General features: G+C 44.4%; 1 protein-coding gene across 3 annotated transcripts in view; it reads left to right on the forward strand.

Moving 5' to 3' along the window:
• Window positions 1-19,445, forward strand: part of LOC111258960 (uncharacterized) — a gene marked incomplete at its 3' end in the record, with an annotated part of 98,719 nt that overhangs the window by 59,789 nt on the left and 19,485 nt on the right. For 2 of the 3 annotated variants that reach the window (XM_022830576.2, XM_022830575.2), the window contains 4 exon segments: window positions 16,571-16,737; window positions 17,895-18,455; window positions 18,702-18,959; window positions 19,125-19,329. In XM_022830576.2, the coding sequence (XP_022686311.1) occupies window positions 16,571-16,737; window positions 17,895-18,455; window positions 18,702-18,959; window positions 19,125-19,329 (1,191 nt within the window). 3 annotated transcript variants of the gene reach the window in all.

Consider the following 19,445-nt stretch of genomic DNA (forward strand, 5'->3'; position numbering starts at 1 on the left):
GACCGCGTATGCTTTATCACTTGGTAGTCTCACGATGAAATAATGGTTCCGCGTCTCCGGATGCTCAAATACAACACCTGGAATAAATTTCGTTGAAGACAGGCAATGCATGAGGCGGCGGTGCGCGATGCGCGACTCAGTAACAGCAGCCGTCGTCGCCGCCGCCAGTCGAATCTGAAAATGACTTTGGGGGATGTCAGTGGCTCCGTCAGAAACAGAAGCCACTGATCGAGTACCGACTGAATCTGACGAGTCATTCCATTCATACAATTATTTTTTGATGACAGCGCCTCGATCTGAAGAAAGAGGTTGGGCTCCGGATGAATATCTGAATGAACGTAGATATGTGACCGTCTGCTCGTGTCACACAAAGAAGACATCTATGTACATAACTATACATACGCTAATGATATAATTACGTATGATATGCTGTGTTGTGATACACCGTTAAGAAGGGAAATATTTTTTCTTGTTTCAACTCCAAAAAATTACAATTACGGCTTTTTGTTGATATTTTCAGTGTTATTCTTATATCAGTATGAAGTTCGTAACAAACTCCTAGATTACCGAATCTGTTTAAATAAGGCAGGTATCTAAGCTGCTGGTTCGCGGCATGTCTGCCGGCGAATTGGCAGGCTAAACCATAATAACATTGTATTAAATCATTCGAAAGTGAGATGAAGCGTCGGTGATTATCGGTTTTTACGGCGATACAATGCGCTAACGTATATACAGAAAGCAGAGCCTCGAAGAACCCCTTGAACAGGAATCATTCGAAGAACAGCAATATTTTAAACCAAAAAAGTATCTAAGCAAAAAATAAATTTTCTGGCTTTTTTTGTTTTAGTTTTTAAAAGAAATGAAAGGAGATAAAAGCGTGTTTGTTAAAGGTGTAAGGATTTATTGACCAAGCTAAATAGCAGTGGTCTTAGACTGGTGTGGTCTATGTCGCCTATGCGATCTGGGACGTGCCGAATGCGTGTTTGTATGAGAAAGAAATCAGACAAAGCGCGGCTGGACCTTTTGTTTTTTTATGTTATTCATGTAATAAGTTAGCCTCGTTGACCCTGTCATAATAATGTGACACCAGTTCTTGTCCTTGAATTCAGAGAGTTTGCGGTCGGTCGTATCCGATCCCCAGCTGCACCCGCCTAGTTGCAAAGTACTATCGGAACTATAGACAAGCATCAGTATACTCGAAAAGCACCATATATGCAGCTGAAACTATGCACATATTTTCGGGTGGACAGGCAAACGATGTCTGTGTGCTTGGCATACGTTTGAGTCGTGATACAATCCTGCCACTCATTTTTAGTAATGGCCACAGAAACAGCTAATGCCGGCGATCTATGAGACTGCTATGGCCATATCCGAGCATACGGTCTGTACAGACGGGAACACTCCTGTCTGAAGTCTAGAAAGCTGTCTTCGTCGCAGTAGGAGCGGTAGTACTGATTTAGCGACGCCTGGTGTTTGCTACTGCACGTATATCGAACGAACGCCAGCCGTTCCAATGACAACGGAAACAACTCAGTCCTTGATGTTCCCGGTCTTGTTTGCTGATACGTCTGTTGTATCAGCCGCTGGCGCCAACGGCGGCATTTTGCACGGGCCATAACGAAAAAGACTATTCCTAGTCAGCACCGATCTTATGTCATTGTTCGAGCGAGGATCGAAGAAGAGGGAAGCTTAAAGCAGCAAGTCCGTCTGAACCACTGGTCGAACAACTGATCTGACTTGATTGTTGTCGTCGTCGTACCTGTCGTCTTTCGCAAGTTACTTTTTTTCTTCGTCCCGTAAGATGAAAAAAGAACAGATCTCCCGGCCGCGCGTCTGCGCGAATCTACCGCTAATTTACAGATTCACGGTTGATGCCACAACTGCCACTGCGGCCCTTGGGGCCGCCGTCAGCATTGCTGACGGTGCTGTCCAATTCGGTTGTGCCGGCACCAAATTTGGAGTGCATCGCGTCCCACTATACAGACGACAGAGCGGAGGCGGGAGGGGACGGACTAGACAGCGCTTCAACGGCGGCGGCTGCATGGCCTCCCTGCCGGCTTGCGCTTCGACGGCAATCCCACCAGCAGCTGAGATGGCAAAATGGTAAACGCAATGGTAAAGTCAGAAGAAGCGGCAGCGGCGGCAAAACCGCCAACTATCATTGCCACAAAACCACTAGTACCGACAGTCGACTGTAAGCGGCATAGGTAAATGTTACACCACGTATCGACTTGTGGTGCGTTGAGCACTGCTTTGCATGTTTTGGGCATGTGCCCCAATGGCTCCTTCTGCTGCTGCTGTTACACTAGCAGAAGCGTAACCAGCAGCACGGTACCACTGCACGGGTCCGATACCGGCACATGCCGACGCTGGTCACTGTTGCTGACGGCTGGTGGATGTCGGAGCATAGCCCTTACTCCGATCGTGCCGGACCCTCTCTCAACGCCAACGTCGCTTTTACCAAACTGATTCAGGCGCGCGCATCTAGTGCGCTGATACAACGAGCGCCGCTTGTACATACAACTCATTGGACGGGACCGGTAGCCTGTCCCCCGTCCCCGTTCAGTGTATTTTTGTCGCCTCTCGAACAATTATGTTAATGCTGTCACTACTTCACCACGCATGATCAGTTTTTTGTTATTTGTTATGTGCGGGACAGTCTTCGCGGTAACGAATTTAGCGGCGGCAAGAAGTGCACCAGTCAAAGGAGCGAAAAACAACAGGATAAGGTTGATCGCGAACAGTGATCTAAGTGCACTGCTGCCGGAAACGGAACTATAAGTCGGAGAGATCCGTCATTTCTTCGGTTCGTCCCTTAACGCATAGCAGCGATAGTGGTCAGACTGCAACAGTAAGACAAAATAACGGATAAGAAGTGTGTGTCGCCAGTGTAAGGCAGAATTTTTGGATACTTCGTTTACCACATACGCTCGAACATACCTGTGGGGGGGGGGGTAACTCTGCATTGAAGCTGAAACTTTCACGCACTCTACTGTTCGAAGTGTGTGTGGGTGTGCACCCTAAAAGCAAACCAGGCGGAACTCAAGTGGCACTGGTAGAAGTACCCAAAGGTGGACTGCAATGTACTCCTTCGTGAAGGGAGGCTCTCGCCTCTACGTCAAAGGCCGTCGCGAAGGCGATGACGAAGAGGAGGAACGGCCTTCGTCGTCGAACTTGCGTCAGCTCGTTGTCCGCGACGAGCCGCGCCAGCAGATGGCCTCCGCTTCGCAGGAGTCTCGTGAGACATTTCGTACTCAGCAAATGCGCTCGGGTATCAAAACAGTTCACACGTCGCGGGTTGTCCGTAAAACAACGACCGTAACCGCCGGTGAAGAGCAAACCACGGCTACTGCCGTTGCCGAGCATCGCTCCGAACTCCGCGCAATCCGCTCTTCGGATGCCGACCTCAAAAGGCAGAGGGTTAGTAAGAGGCTGATCTAGAGCGTTGTTAAATAGATAGCACCTATTATGATGTAACAGTAGTCAAAGCTTTCAGAATCCGAATAAAAAATCTCTAGCCATAATTTAAGATTTCGATTTTCGTAAATTATACGTATCAAGAAGAAAACTTGATTATAAGGTGGATAATAGATTTTTCCTACCTATCCTACAAGTTCTTACGCGTCCTCTACGCAAACTCATGCTGCACTTAACTAGATCTAGAATTAACCGCAAACCTCTAGAACCCAAAGTTAAGGCAAATACAGCTCTAGATCTGATAGGTAGAGTGAATGATGTTAGTGGCTCAGGGGCAACGTTAATCGCAGCATTCTGTTGCGTTACCGTACGATCTGGCTGGCTGTATATTGATATCGTGCGTTTATATTCTTCCTTGTCTCTAACGTGAGGTAAGTGATCAGCGCAACGAGCAGTTGATGCACCTGTTCGAAACATTCTCCTTTAATTTAGTGGACAAAAGCTTCGTAGTGCTATTCCATTGACGCGAAAGGCGCCGGACGTAATTATGAACGATACGGTGCCTCGATTTGTGAGCGGCGTCACTTTCTTCACCTTGGGAATATATGAGTGCAGCGACCTATTTTGACAGTAAGAACGGCCGCTGTTGCTGAGCAGAGAGAAGACGAGTTCACGAATAGCCACAATAGTTCTGCAAGCCACATGGTGGAAAAGCTAGTTACTCCGAAAGAGCAGCGGTAACATCAGGGGTTTACGCATTAAATCGATCCTCGCTTTAGGCTTCTTGCGACGGAACTCTGCGTACCTTGTTGCTATCTGTGTATTCTGTGTTATATGTATTTCGTGTATGACAGCGGTACGCAGATCAGAAACATATGCATACATACACTCATGTGTAAGGCACCAAAACTTCATGGACGCGGTTGGGGCGCGGAACGGCCGAGACGTTTAAGCAAGACAGGATCGAAAAGAAGAAAAAAATAGAGCCGTTAAAAAAAGAAGCCATAAAATATCAAACATTGAACAGCAGTCAGGCGTAGGCGAAGCCATTACAACCGCTAATACGATAATAGTTCGACCGTATAATAGAAGAGAAATTCTCAGAAAATACGTCGCGTACACATGACGACCAGAATCAGCCACTGTCGGGTGGCTAGGTTCGGCTGTTACTGAACTGTCATCACTGATGGTCATTTTACATAATAGCAATTATAATGATGACCTCGCAGAAATCAGTGCCGTTGTCTTGCCTGAAACGCGCACTAATTCAAAAAGCGAAGTTTTCGCCGAGGAAGCAACAATGACCAACTGATAAGGGCGGAACTCACCCTGCTCGTTGATTTTTCGCCAGTTGTTAGAAGCTTGTCGAATGAGAGCGCTGGTTACCTAGGTTGTTCTATCTTTGAGATCAGTGCAGTGTCGCTTAGCGTGACGAGATGACTAGTCGCCTGTTCTTATAAATGTTCAAATCTCATTATCGTAATTCTACCATCATTCTTTCAACGACGATGACAGAACCAGCAACTAAGAAAATGCTGGTAGTCTTTTTTTTGGCGAGATTCGCTACTTTGTTCGACATATTTTTAGCCGTTGAATGCTTACGTCTCGAACCGGTTTCGCAGTTATCTCGCTTCGCTCCACCTGCGTCCTTATAGCGGGACACCGTCATTCGGTCGGGTATCACTGGGGCAATCAGTTCATCGGTGCACCAACGGGAATCGACAGACTATGATGAGTAAATACTTCAGCACTGTAGTGCCAACGCCATGCATTTAAACATTTCCAAGCAGAAACAACAGCTGGAAAATTACGTATGTTTGTACAAGGTGAGGAAGAAAATACTCAAGCGTTCAGATAGATCGATATACAGATGGATATAGCCGTAAAAGCTCTGTGCGTGAACGAAGCTTTGTACGTAGGTGAGCTGAGTGGGTTCCTCGATACGGCCTGCGCGGCGGTGGAGGCTGCGGTCGCGACGGTACTCATCTATCTTTTGGCTGGTTCAATCAATCCCACACGTACGTTCCCCGGGCCAATAAACTGTAGAAAAATATGGCATGTAGTCAATGCTAAAGACATCTATGTATCTGGCCGCGTGGAGACCTGTTAATGAGTTACCATATCAGTACAGTTAATCGCATATGATATTGAATGGAGAAGTTCCCCTATTGTAGGAGCGGTAACAAAAACGATGCTATACGTAGCTGGGATTTGTTTGACGGTACATTGCTGGTAACGACAATGGAAATTGCCGATATAACCCAGAACACGATTCACGGGCGTAGACAGCTGCCGTATTTGAAGGCAATCATTAAATACATTTATTTTAAACCAATTGAAGTAACAGTTTCACTAGCTGAAACCATACTCAATTTAGGTTAGTGCCTTTTCCGACCTGTGACATTCTGCTGTATTCAGGCGTTTGAATGGTCTCTCTCAGTCACTAGCTTAAAATACAGGTGTTTCAAAATTGTCTACGGTTAGAGCGTTGAAGCTCTTTGGCCTGATTTAAACATTGGCTACAGGAAGGCTTTTCCACCAAGCACGTATTCATTTTTGGAGTAACTGATGGTTCTTGACGTATTATTATATGAAATGACCTATAAAACGGTGGCCTTAGCGAAACTCTATTTTACCTAGATCGAACTCCACTACGAGTAGTGTGGTTTACATGAAAATTATACAAAATTGTTTTTTTTTTTTATAACTTTCATGTATATAGTAGAAGACGTGTTCCGGATGCTTCAGGAAGGTCTCTATTGTAATCGAGCAAATCTTCTTCCGTGGAATCTTTTCTCTTAGTTAGCTCTGCTAGAACTTCAGGGTTACTGGACATGCGATGATGTTTATATCTAGCTCTCATTTGTTTAGACAGGAACTATTTAAACACTGGCCTATATTTCTGTTGTTACATGTGAACATAAATATGCCAGCACAATTCCTTTGTCTGCTTATTAAACGCACAGCGTCTGCCTCAATGTTGGGTCGTCACCTACTGTTTAGACAAAAGACTCATTGTTACTACTATTGTTAACCTCGTTGTGTTTATTGCCGCGGTCCCCGGGCCTGTCGATATAATCATGGCGACTTCTGCCATACATTTCCACCGGTGACTTGGTTATCGTTGTTTCGGCCTGTTGCATTCACATATCATTATACATATGAAGCCTCTGTCCATCATCAACGCGCATAGCACCTAATAGTCCCCAATAGGTCGCTCCCGCATTTCACCCAACCGTTCAGTTCCTACAAGTGACGCTACTGGCACGCATCGACGTGAACCGCGACAACAGCTGGCAGGGGGACGACGACTGCATCACGTAATGCTAGAGCACAATACGTAGGTAAACACGGATCGGCAGGCCACCGCTCACGTTATAGCCGTTGCCGCCCTTACCAGCACCATCTGATGTAGTAACGATCTTGCTGTCACAGTTTTGTAGGCCATTTAAACAATGATTTTTGACTGGCAGTCTGACTAAGCCGACCTTTGCAATCATGCCGATGATGTATAGTATTTTAAACCATGTCAGCTGTGTAGGCGTATCAGAATGAAGAAAGCCTTAAAGGTATGGCAGACTTTATGGGCTGCCATCGAGACCGTCACATACAGACACTAGAAGCTAAGCTGTCATTACAGTGGGGCTACCTTAAATCAAACACCGATCCCTTATTCAAGCGGTGTTTTCCTATATGCAAGGTGGTGTCTGTACGGATGACAGCATGACGCTACCCTTAATACCTCCTATATAGAAGAAGAAACAGTATGCAATAGCGTAATTTACTGCTTTGCTACTACTAAAGCGTAATCCTTTTGTTGACGTCCATCCACTGCTATTACTGCTCCTGTTGTTGACGTTCAGATGTCATCAGAGGAAGACGATCTTATGGTAACCGGTAAAACGCAGGTCCACAATGAATCACACATCGCCGCCCGTTCGACGCATGGCCGCTACATGACGATTGAATAGAATTCCGAATCGATCCGTTGTTAGCCAGACCTAACCAGCCATAGAAAGACGTTCAAAGGAAAATGTTGAATGAATGACGAAGCGAGCGTCGATGGCAGCCCAGCTGTAAATGTAAATGGGTCGAGTGATGAGAAAGCCGTACCTATAAAATTTCGCCTAATATTTCTGTTATTACGGAATTATTAAGGTGACCAAATCGTCTGCTGGTTTCTTTCCGTTAAATATTATGATCTCTGTAGAAAAGGCTGTAGTGTCACTCGAAGGCACCTTGAGGCCTCGAACTCAAAGGCCACCGAACGAGAAATTTCTTTTGGCCACATTTGGGGTTTGTTTCGTATGTATTTTGATTTGTTAATAATAATAATTAAATTTGTCTGAACTAAACAACTGCCATGAAGGACGAAGCATGTGGCTATTGGCCGTCGGTTTGAGGCCATTCCTTATCGAGTATTATAGTCCGCTTGAACGTCACATCCGACATGTCCGCGCTGATGGGTCGGCAGTATAAGTTTGGTACGGACGCATAGACAAATATAGACGAGCTTTCCTTTTCCCCATTGTTTTTTGCCATATTTTGTCGGGCTAACGGAGAGCCGTAACGTGGCTTATAATCAACGTGTTGTATATTAGGTGACAATGTTTCTTTGGTTCGAACTGGGCGCTATTCGCTCGTTGTTGATGTTTCGATAGGGAACATGGCTTAAATTCACATACGGACGCATATGTTGATAATGGCTTCTCCAATGGCTCTTGGCTATTGGTTTTGCAATCGATTGAATTTATGAATTATGGGTTCGCTTATACCAGGCTACCAGATCTAAAAACTGTATCATGTCACGGATTTGAGTAGAATTAATTATAGGGGCTGCAACGTACTCGTCGAATAGATGTAACCAGAGTCTAGAAAAACGTGGCCAAATTTATTTTTGGCGATAGGTGGAGGAACGCCCACTTCGTCTCGCCGCAAGGCCAACTAAACGCATCGTTGTGTCTCTGTATGTGTACTATTCTGATGACGGCCAACGACGAACGGCACTTTAATAATAAAACAAACACTAGAATTTTCTGTTGTATGCAACGGTAGGACCATGTGATTCGTCCTCTTCTTCCTATTTTGTGGAAGAGGGGTTCGGTTATAGTAGTCAATTGCCATACTACCAATCCCACACGATGTGCTCTCTACACTGAACGTATAGGTATCTACAGATGAACAATGCTGTTAGCAGATCATACCTGAAGAATATTAGAGCTGAAAAGTTGCAGTTAACTCATAACAGATGGGCATATTTGAAAATCTCGATTATATTTGGTCGTATCGTTATCTAGATTCTAAGCAACGTACGCGTAGGTACGATTTATTCTAGCACTTTCAAAGCATCGCCATTGCCGTTGACTAATTGCAGCATCATGTGTGTAGGCTCACGTGCGCATGAAGGTGCGGAAGGAACTCTTTTTGGTGCCGAAACAGGTTCGGAGGCCACGAACGAAAGCTACAACTATTTGAGTGGCAAACAGACGATTTACATCAAGCGAAATTTTTAGTTACCGCTTTAAGCTTTTGTTGCAAACGATTGACACGCTTGATTGATCTATCAGTCAGGAAGTCACTATCTGGCAGAGCTTCGCTCATGTGGGCATAGAAAACGTACCTTTCCTATATTGTTCTGAAACGTTACAAAGGTTAACTAATTTTAATCCGAATCAGGAGAGCTCATCGTTAACGGTAGCAATCGGTAAATAAATGAATGAACACTGAGCCCGTAAGTGATGGGACACATAGTTAACCAAACTCAGTATATCCCAATAGGAACTTCCTATTGCCTATTTCCAGTTTGCTGTGGCAGACGAGCAGAACGGAACCACTGTAACTGGCCACGGGACCGAACACCAAATCGGGCCCCCCTTCCCTAACTACCGTATGCTTTATGAGCGTGCTAAATATCGGCGTGCAGCTATTCATCTTTTTTAGTCGCCTCTTGCTTTTATGGCAGCATTAGCCCGTCTAGTCCTTCTATTCGAGCCGTGAGCACGCATGTAGTCGAGACATTAGCTAGAGTCATTTCTAGACTTCGCATTGCAGTATAGTCGCTGGCAGCTCAGAATCACCTTTACCTCAATCCGCCAGCCAGCATTTTGATGGCCATTGACATATCCGTCCCGTTTACTATCTATAGACTCAATCTCGTCACAGTTCTAGTTGGGTTTCTACCCAACTCCTGCCTTGGTGCCTCTACTGTTTCTGTTGATGCTTGCTTCAGCCATTTGATCGTTCTGCCTAGGGCTAAACCTGCATAAACCTGTCGGTGCTGATTTTACGGTACCAGATTATATTCTGGAGCTGTGTCAGTGGTCGATCTGCGCCGACACAGCTCAGCCGAGATCGCCCCGACGGAATCGGCTGATCAGGCGGTCCGGCCCACCTGCCAATTTAAACGTCCTTTTTATCGAGAGACACACCAGGACGATAGCAATTTGACTTTTAAGCTACTGGCGCACCCTTATCAGATAAATAGTACCTGATAAATAGTAAGAAGCTAGGTCGCAGATAGCTAGAGTCGGACAAAGCAAAGTTCGGAAGCTAAGCAAGAAAGGCAGAGTTCTATGCCGTCGATGAAATATTGAAAACCGACGCCGCGTTCGATCCCCTTGCCAGCGTCTAGCAACGGGTTCCTACAAACGGTACAAACAGCCCAGTACGCGACCTAACTTGGCAGACAAAAGACTGTCATCTGAGTCAACAGCGACATAACCGAAACCGGAACTCAGCTACAAGATTCAGGAATATGCCAGTCAACGTTATTGTTGCTGATGCAAACGATAGGCACAGCCAGAAAGATGGCGGCTGATTGACTGACATGAGCTTACTTTTGACGGGAACGGATCGACCGTTCCCAAATACATCGGTTTGGGACCTTTGTTCAATGAGTGATGCGTCAGAGCTTTTGGAGTGATCTCAACAAATCGTCCCTGGTGTCATTGGATCAGTCGTTTCATTCGTTAACAGATAGCCCCCTAATGATAATCAGAGATCCTGGAAGTGGACCAATTTAAAAGGAGCTGTCAAAACACATCGCTAAAGAGCAAATAGGTTTACATGATATGAAGAGTTGTATATATATATACGCATATTCTGACTCATGTCATTTCAATATCTCATTAATTATCATTAGGGTGCTGTGAGAATTTTTATGCGTGGCGATGTAGAAGTTATTTGCTATAGAGGAATTGGTATAACAGTATAGGGCCAGTTATTAATGTCCTTTACTGATATTTACTATATAAGCAAAAAGAAACGGACAACTTCATTTAAGTGATGCTTTCATATTTTATGACTCTTTCATTGCTGGCCTGTAGAGCGAAAGCGGCCTTACTTACCTACGGCCTTGTGCTCTCACAGTCTCAAAGCATATATATATGTATAATACTTTGGCTAATAATGTGAGACTCATTTACGACAGCACCTAACCTACGATTTCCTGCAACCCAGTAGTTTACAAGTTATACCTGGTGGGAACAAGTATGACGAACTTCCGTAGCATTACAGCTTTGTAACTCTGAAGGACTACGGCCAGTTCTAGTCGCATTTGTTCCACTTATATATCTACTATTTCTAAGCAGATAGGTTGACAGGGTAGTTAATTTCATGCATGTGTCCTGTTGATGATACATGTATGTCTAGCAAATCATGTCGACTAACAAAAGTGCCATTCTGTATGAATTATGAGTACAAATGTAATCAACGCTCGGTGAAGTACTCGAGCAGATTAGAACCCTTTGATGTTTTTAATATATCCGTAGGTATTCATGAGCGTCTGTACAATATATCCATCTAACCGATAATATTCTGCATGTTTGTCTCGTCTGGTCTGGCATCGTTCACCATTGTAAAAGTAAGTTGGTATAATCAAGTAACGCGCTGCTGAACGACTGCTAAGTTGTATTTCTTTTCCCGCTTAGCTACTGTAGGCGACGTTATAGTTACACGATGGTCAGATAAACAGAAGCTGGACTCAAACGAACTCCATTGTGACAGCCGCTGGCCCTTCTACCATCCCTGACACTGGGCAGAAGGCACGCACAATGCCCTCATTGTTCGCAACCGAAATAGGGGCAAAAGCAACACAGGCGGCAGCAATGCACGTTGTCCAGACTATCTTTCATCGATCCGACTTCAATAGCCTGGATGAAACCAGAACTAACTAGCCATACATTTTCTAAAAATCAAGCATTTAATTTAGCTTGGTCAGAAAATGTAATCCTTACGAATGCAAGCTAGTGGTTGGTTCATTACTGCTTTGCAGTGGCGTCCGATCAGACAGTTTATTAAAAGGAAGATCGAAAACGGTAGAGGCGATGCCGACGAGATTTTGCTCACGTTGGTAATGGCAGATTATGACGCTTTCGAGGCCCGTTTATGGATGGTAGCGCGTCTTGCGGGGTGCTTGACACTTCTACTCAGGGACAGCGGGGAGACGCGAAGATATATTAGGATGATTAATTAGCGATATGGTTTGACTCATTCGCTATAGGCTTATAAAGGGAAAATACAGATGTCTAAGTACTCATTTTATACCGCTTCATTTCAATACTGAATTGATTCTGGACATCTTAAATTAGGATCATATAGAAGGCTCTCCGGGCGTATAAGTCAACGATGTAGTGTTAATTTTGGATAAGTCTCTGGTTACTGGCCTGAACAAGTTAGACACGCATATAGCCAGGCCAAAAACGAATCTTTGCATCGTTCGTTCTCTCTTGCAATTACATACATCGTGCGTTATCTGCAAAATAAATGGTACCCACTTTGCGCGTAATACCCGATGGCCTGCTTAGAACTATATCGTTGTTACTATCTAGCTACATATCACACATAATACGATACGGATGATGCTCGATATGATATTATCAGGCTAGTCAGCCAGGACATGGCAGAGGTAAAAACACGACGCTGCAGTAGTTACCGTGGAGCGACGAACAGGTAAGTAGGCAGGCAACACTTGCCATGTACGATAACAGACAGACTGATGAGTCCTTGCCTTTTGCTATTCCAAATATGGTTGTCCATCGGATTTGTTTGTTGCTGATCGATTTGTGCGAGTGTCGCTGGTGGTATGCGTCAGCAGCTTCTCTTTTCGAAACGTCGCTCCAAAGGAGACAGGAAGACAAGAGACGAACGATGCCAACGAACAAGGAGCTCCCTTGATGAGTTCGAAGACAAAGAATAAGCGGGAAATCTGTCCCATTACTTGAGCCCTATCAGACTTAATAGAGAAGGTAAAAAAGAAGAGAGCATTAGAAGAACATGCGTGTTTGTCAGCCCGTCGTTCGGCAAAAGCCATAACGAGTAACAAGTACTACCGTGTTCGTAACGATCAAGCCAACAACTGTGCCAATATGGTATGTAATAATTATATGATAATAATAACGATCACCCTTCGGGATGAATGTGCTTATATGCGTTCGCAATAGGATACGCGTTCTGTATGCAGCCTGTATGTCCATCTATTTGTGATTGTTCCGTCGTCCGCACAACGTTTACAGCAGGGGTAGTATTCTCATATCGCCTCAAACTTATCTTACCTATACCAGCAGTATGCGGTTGATGTGCGAGTCGCTCGGTCCGCGAGTGGATCATCATCAGCCGTTCGATTGTATTTGTTCGACTGTGTTCAATTGAAAGTTAGCCTTGCGCTGCACCTGTCTGCTAAAAGCGCGCTACAACGAACGCTCCGACGGACCGTCCGCGTGTGCCGCTCTTACCACGACCGTTCCCTGTCTAGGACACGTTTGTCTGTACGACTTCCAGTTTCGCTGAACTCTTCGTTTGGCTGTTTGAAAAGCAGCGTTCGTTCGGCGTCTATTCGTCGTCGACGACGACGTACAAACTGGTCGCCGCAGGATCATGCTGACGCGGTCGGTCGGTCGGTCAGTGTCAACGGCACCATCAATAGCATCAGCTGTTGCACAGGTTGAATGGCATTATTATAAAAGTAGGCCCGGTGCAACGACGGTTACGTGCTCAGCGTGCGTTGCTTAGGGACAACAACGTACATCTGCATCGCGCCAGAAGCGGCACATGTACAATAGACGGGCCCGTATAGAGCTCATCTGTTCAACCATTGCGTCGACCTATGTCGATAGTCCGTTTACAGGAGAAACTGACTTTTTATTTAGGCTTAGTTACGGTGGTGCACGCGACTGGGCAACGGTACGCTAGAGACACACGCTGGGCTGGCGCTGCTGTCCATGATGATCCTGATAACTATTGTGATGATCGCAGCTAATAGGCATCAGATCTGATCGCTTTTTGAACGGTCGGAAGTGACAATCGTTAAATAGACGAATAATAATACACTGTTGAACGCTGTCGATGACGAAGCTGATCTGCTTGAGCAGCCATTACCGGAGCGACAGATTTATACGTAGTCATTTCAACTTATTGGATATATTCTACCCTCGTTCAAATGGGACGGCAAACGATATGCAAAGCTAAACAATTCTGGTGAAGACAAAATATGTCGACATAGGAGACTAGTATTTCCCTGCGACTTTATATCGTTCTGAAGTATTATAAGGTACTATGAGATTTATAGGGTAGCGGAATAGAATGCCATCACCAAGGGTATTGTTGTGTCGTAGAATCAAATCGATGGTAACTCGGTTCAGCTCAATATGGTTGTACCAAAGTAATAAGCGACTTCAAGTGGTCAGACAGAAAATGACGAAAAGGGTTTTGATGTGTGACCGACGGAAAGGCTACAGTATAGCGGTATAATTTATGCCATATCCGTAGAGGAAGGTGGCCGTCGTGCCATTGTAGAAGCACATTGGACGGATCAGCGTTCTTAAGGGTTTAACTAATACCTTGCAGTGTGATCAAATTCTTGTTCAACACCCATAGCAGGTGATATTTGGAGGGACGACGAAAGGGCCCACGTAAGAGTCATTCAAGTAGCGGCTACCGCTGTACTCATTGGGTGGCTTTTTTCGCTAAGAATCTTCATTAGCCCCAGCATAGTTGTCTCATTTTCCCAGACAGTGTTTGGGTGTTTGGGGTGCCTTTTCTATGCACAGATATGTTTGCAAATTTTGCGCCTTGCTCCCTTTAGAGCCATATCGTGGACTGGACAGCTTGTGTTGGTCTCTCTACTTTCTGTCTGTCTGCCTGATAACCGGAACTGCTTTCGTAAATAATAATTGGTACCACTAGCCAATAGCACTATACTTATGCGCATTTGTCAATTTTTGTTGTCATTTTATGCTATATGTGTATTAATTTCATACACACTAAACAATAGGGTCACGTTTATGTTCGATTATATAGAACAGATTGATATTTATAGTACACTAATAGCAAATCAAGGGAATCGTTACACACGCTGATGCCACATCGAATTAGCAGACGTAGCGTTAACTGGGTTCCCGTCAGACCCCAACAAACGATATGCACACATACAGGTTTTATCGCCCGCACGGCCAGTCCTCAAAAACAACTGAACTAATCATTTAGAGGAAAAGCCCCTTTACGATAAATGTCTCTAGGGTAGGTGGTGCCTAACCTTTACACCGCTATTACTGATGACGCTACCGTTGTTATTGTCAAAGAGGGCCATCCTTCCGCTACTCAGCGTTACAGAGGACCGGTCTCATCCTCTAAACGAGCACGGGGTAGCGCCTTTTCACCTTAGCTCATTTATTACGCATATATATATATATTCAATCAGAGACGAATAAATATCTAGTCGGTGCAGCGTCGTCTCCAACAGCGGCGAAAACCGCTCTCAGTAGACAATGTGTGGTCCTACTTGGCACAGAGAGCCTTTTCGTAAAAGCCTAAGTGGAAATTTAGCCATTTCATTCTAGACATGGCAATATAGACACTGCACCCACATTCATATTTGTCGTTTCTATCCAGTCAAGTGTTTGTGGTTTCGTTCAAAAGTGACTGGGCGCTGGTTTATGAAAGCGGTGGCACGTCACTGGCGGAAGGCGAGGCGTACGCAGTATGTAATAGATCCTCCCTTGGTTGTTATGATTCTTTTGATCCTGTCGTTACTGCAGTAATTGCTATTGACTAGAAGGTAACTGCTAACATTAACGAAATATTAATAATACTACTAGTTAAATAATTGCTCAGATGGAGAACTCCACTTAGAGAGGATGAATACAGGCGTTGCCTTAGTCCGCTTCCGCTGTTGAGAACTGCCACAAGTGTGGTGCCCATTATAATTAATCGTCGTCGTTGTTTCTAGATGAGACTCCCTTTTTCTATCGTGATGGCTATGGTTTAGCTTACAAAAGTAAAGGAACTTTGACAGGTGATATCATTTAAGCTCTATTGTGCCTAACTTTCGCTTTCAAATCTCAGTTGTTCAATGTTCCTCACCGATGAACTATCGGAAACGAATAGGCATATTGATACAAGTTTGCCTAATAACTACGTCCTGCTAAGCCTATCGGCTAAGAGGGCGCCACCAGACGGCCTTGAAGGTTGAGGTAAATGCATGCATTCTTTGTGTTATGTATTACGAATCGTTCGCAGAGATTCTTCACTAGCTTTAATCTTCACTGGATGCATTTAAAAGAGGCAAAGGAGGAAGGAAAAGATTTGACGACAACTGTGGATACCACAGCTAATGACATAATGTATGCATTGACTATAAAAGTAACGATTTCCTTTCCTAAATTCGTATGATGGGACCCCGAGCGAGAGCTTTTTTTTATTGTTTTCAGTGGATCATTGAAGCATATTTTAAGTGACTTCAATTTATAATATTGCTTGTGCATCGGTTGAGTAGCTAACCTTTATTAAATCTAAGTAATTCGGGTAATTACAATTTTAAATAAACCTACGACCGATGACACTGGCGGGGTTATATTGATATCCTGTTATGAGTTAGATTCTATTTACCCATCTAGATACATGTTTATTTGTATCGCCGCTGACAGGTCTGAAAGTTCGTTACCAAAGGGAGTTTATTAATCTTTTTCTGCCGTAATCGAAATTTGGTTTCCAAACGGAATATGCGCATTGAGTTACCTGACAAGCCGCTAGTAATTGAGTTGTTCGTAGGGCAGTTCAATACACGGAATTCGATGCTGCATAAATTTTATCTCTTACAACAGGATCATTTTAGGTTTTCTTTTTCTAACCGCAAAGCGTATCTTTTTCCCACCTTCAGATTTCAGATATCACCTTCAACCAGAATAACGAGGTGCTGACAAGTCGCGAAGCCCTTCTTCGATGGGCTCAGCGGACAACGCAAGGTTACCCGGGCGTTAAAGTTCGCGACTTCACGTCCTCCTGGAGGGACGGTCTCGCTTTCAACGCCATTATCCACCGTAACCGGTTAATATTGTTTGCTATTATCTAACTTAATGTTTCGGGAATTTATGTGCGTTCTTATCGCCATATTAAAATTGATTGTTCACTGTACTAATTAAAACTATTATTATTTCTGGGTTCAAATATAAGCTGACCCATCAACAGAATCTGTTACCGTATGATCTGTCCCCGTTCAGTTGCTTCCCCTCGCCAAACACGACATATCAACAATGAGTGAAATTACCAGCTATTACGGTTATGCCCTTGAATGGGTAGGATTTGTTTTGAATTTCCGCTGGGAGGCAGTGTTCAGAAGAAAAATTGAATTGATGGCGGCGCTCGTTAGTGCCAGTTCATCGTAGAATCTACCACATTTGCTTTTCGAAGCTTTTGTCGAAGCCCGTACTGCATCGGACGAACGGCCCAGGTCACGAGCTGTAGTCGTCCTTGGTTTAGGCTCAAGTTAACGTTTCGTATTTGGTGTCATCGGGCACGTGATTCGAAGCACGATAAACGGTTACATGCTGGGATGCCGTAACAGAATCAGAATTCTTGCAGATAGCCACAGGCATGGCTGGTTCGCCTAAACAACATTTTACTGACTAGTGGTGTTTCGCTGAGATAGGACAAACATCCTATGAAACATCCTCAAACAATGATGATCCTATTAGTTTTTCTATATTACCCATTTGTATATCCTTATTTCTATTTATATTTGCACCGGATACCGAGCCGGTCGGTGGAAGAGAAACAAATTTAGGATTCAGCAGTTACTCAGAGCCAATTTAGGTGAATATACCGAGGTAGCTGTGTTAGTTTTTTGTGTACCAGTTATTTTTCGTAAATTATTAAGAATGCCTCTTTTATTTATACAATTTTTACTACTAATGTAATACTAGTCCATGCACAAGACATGCTATCGTTCCCCATAGGCTAGACTGATTTCATCAAATCCAATTTAATGCACCGCGTAGAATCACCAGACGAAATAGGGCAACTACACACAGTATGTTCTCCATAGTGTAAACACTTACTGTGACAATTATGTTTATATTGTAGTAGTAGTAGTAGTCACGTATATTCACGTGCAAGGCCACACAAATGGCTGTTCACGCAGCTGAGGTGACATGCAGCACCAAGTATATCTAATCTCGCGTCTCTACGACATTGTGCTGTTGTAGACCTGACCTCATCGACTGGCACTCTTTGTCCCGCCACACGGTTCGCGAAAACCTGGAGAACGTGTTCAATGTGGCTGAACGGGAGCTAGCTGTCACCCGCCTACTTGACCCCGAAGACGTGGATACTGCGCACCCCGATGAGAAATCAATCATCACCTACTTATCGTCCCTGTACAGCGTATTCCCCGAACCGGCTACACGTAATCCATTTGAGGATGAGAAGCAGCGAATTATTGACGAGTATCGTGATCTGTCCTCATCGTTGTTGCTATGGCTCAAACAAAACATCGCTCGCCTACAGTCGCGAAGCTTTCCCGATCGCGTCGAAGAAATCAAACAGCTGTATCAGGACAACGCGGCATTCCGTACGATCGAGATGCCACCCCGACTCAGCGAGAAACAGCGCCTGCAGTCCCTTTGGCGGGACATGCAGAAAATGATGCGTGAGAACCGAGTGCAGATGGATGATCAGTTGCGCTTCGACTTTCTTGACACGCAGTGGAAGAAAATGCTCCACGCACACGAGGACCGTGATCGTGCCTTGCAAGACGAAACCGCCAGGTACGTATTTTCAGTGACCACCTATAGAAACCTTCTTTCCAAGGGTCAATGAAAAGAAAATTGGAATCCCTGAATGTTCGACACGCATTTGATATTTTCGTGTCGCATTTGTTTGGAGTTTCAGATAAAAGATCGAGAACTCTTTTTTGTTACCTTGAGGTAAACTGTCTATAGTGTAAACAGTAAGTGTTAACTCAATATGAAATCATATTTATGTTGCCGGCAATCCATGTATCGCTTTTACAGGCTTGAAAAACTAGAGCGGCTCGCGGAGAAGGTCCAGCGAGAGGTTCACACGACCGACGGGAAGCTTGACGACATTGAGAACCGAATCCGGGAGGTCGAAAAGGACCTGTCCAGACTCAGACCCGAAGACGCCAAGCGCACCTGTGAAGTGTTCGAGCGGGATCTTCGTCGAATCGAAGAAACAATTCGAATGCTCTTTAAGGACGTGCAGGTCCTTATGGACGGCCGGTACTACCGCTCGAGAGAATTGCACAGGCTGTATGTATTATTTAACTAATTACTTTGACTTTTTAGGCGCATATATAAAAATTATTTTTTATTCCGATAGCTTGTAAGGCTGTCGTACTGGTGAGAACGTTTCATTTATTTTCGCAAATTTTAACGAACATGTAAAGCATACTATTCTGTGACTGTTTTTTGCAGTGTACAGAATCTGCAACAGAAGTGGGAGAGCGTACGAATCTTATACGAACGCCGACTCATTGACGCCCTCAACAATCGTCAGTACAAAGTTGAGGAAAAGAAAATTGTCAAGGAACGACAAATCTTCTCGGAGTCTCGTCTTCTGGAAACAAACGATGCCTTCAGATTCCTTCAGCAGTGTCTCGACTGGGTTAAGGAAAAGATGGTACGCACTAAGAGACGCGCTTGACAAATATCAGTGACACTATAGATTATTTTAACTTTAATAATTATTAGTACGTTTAACTGAGCCAAAACCCGTATATAGTAGTTCTGTCTGGC

This window comes from Varroa jacobsoni, unplaced genomic scaffold (assembly GCF_002532875.2).
Source record: "Varroa jacobsoni isolate VJ856 unplaced genomic scaffold, vjacob_1.0 scaffold_280, whole genome shotgun sequence".
Classification (NCBI taxonomy): Eukaryota; Metazoa; Arthropoda; class Arachnida; order Mesostigmata; family Varroidae; genus Varroa; species Varroa jacobsoni.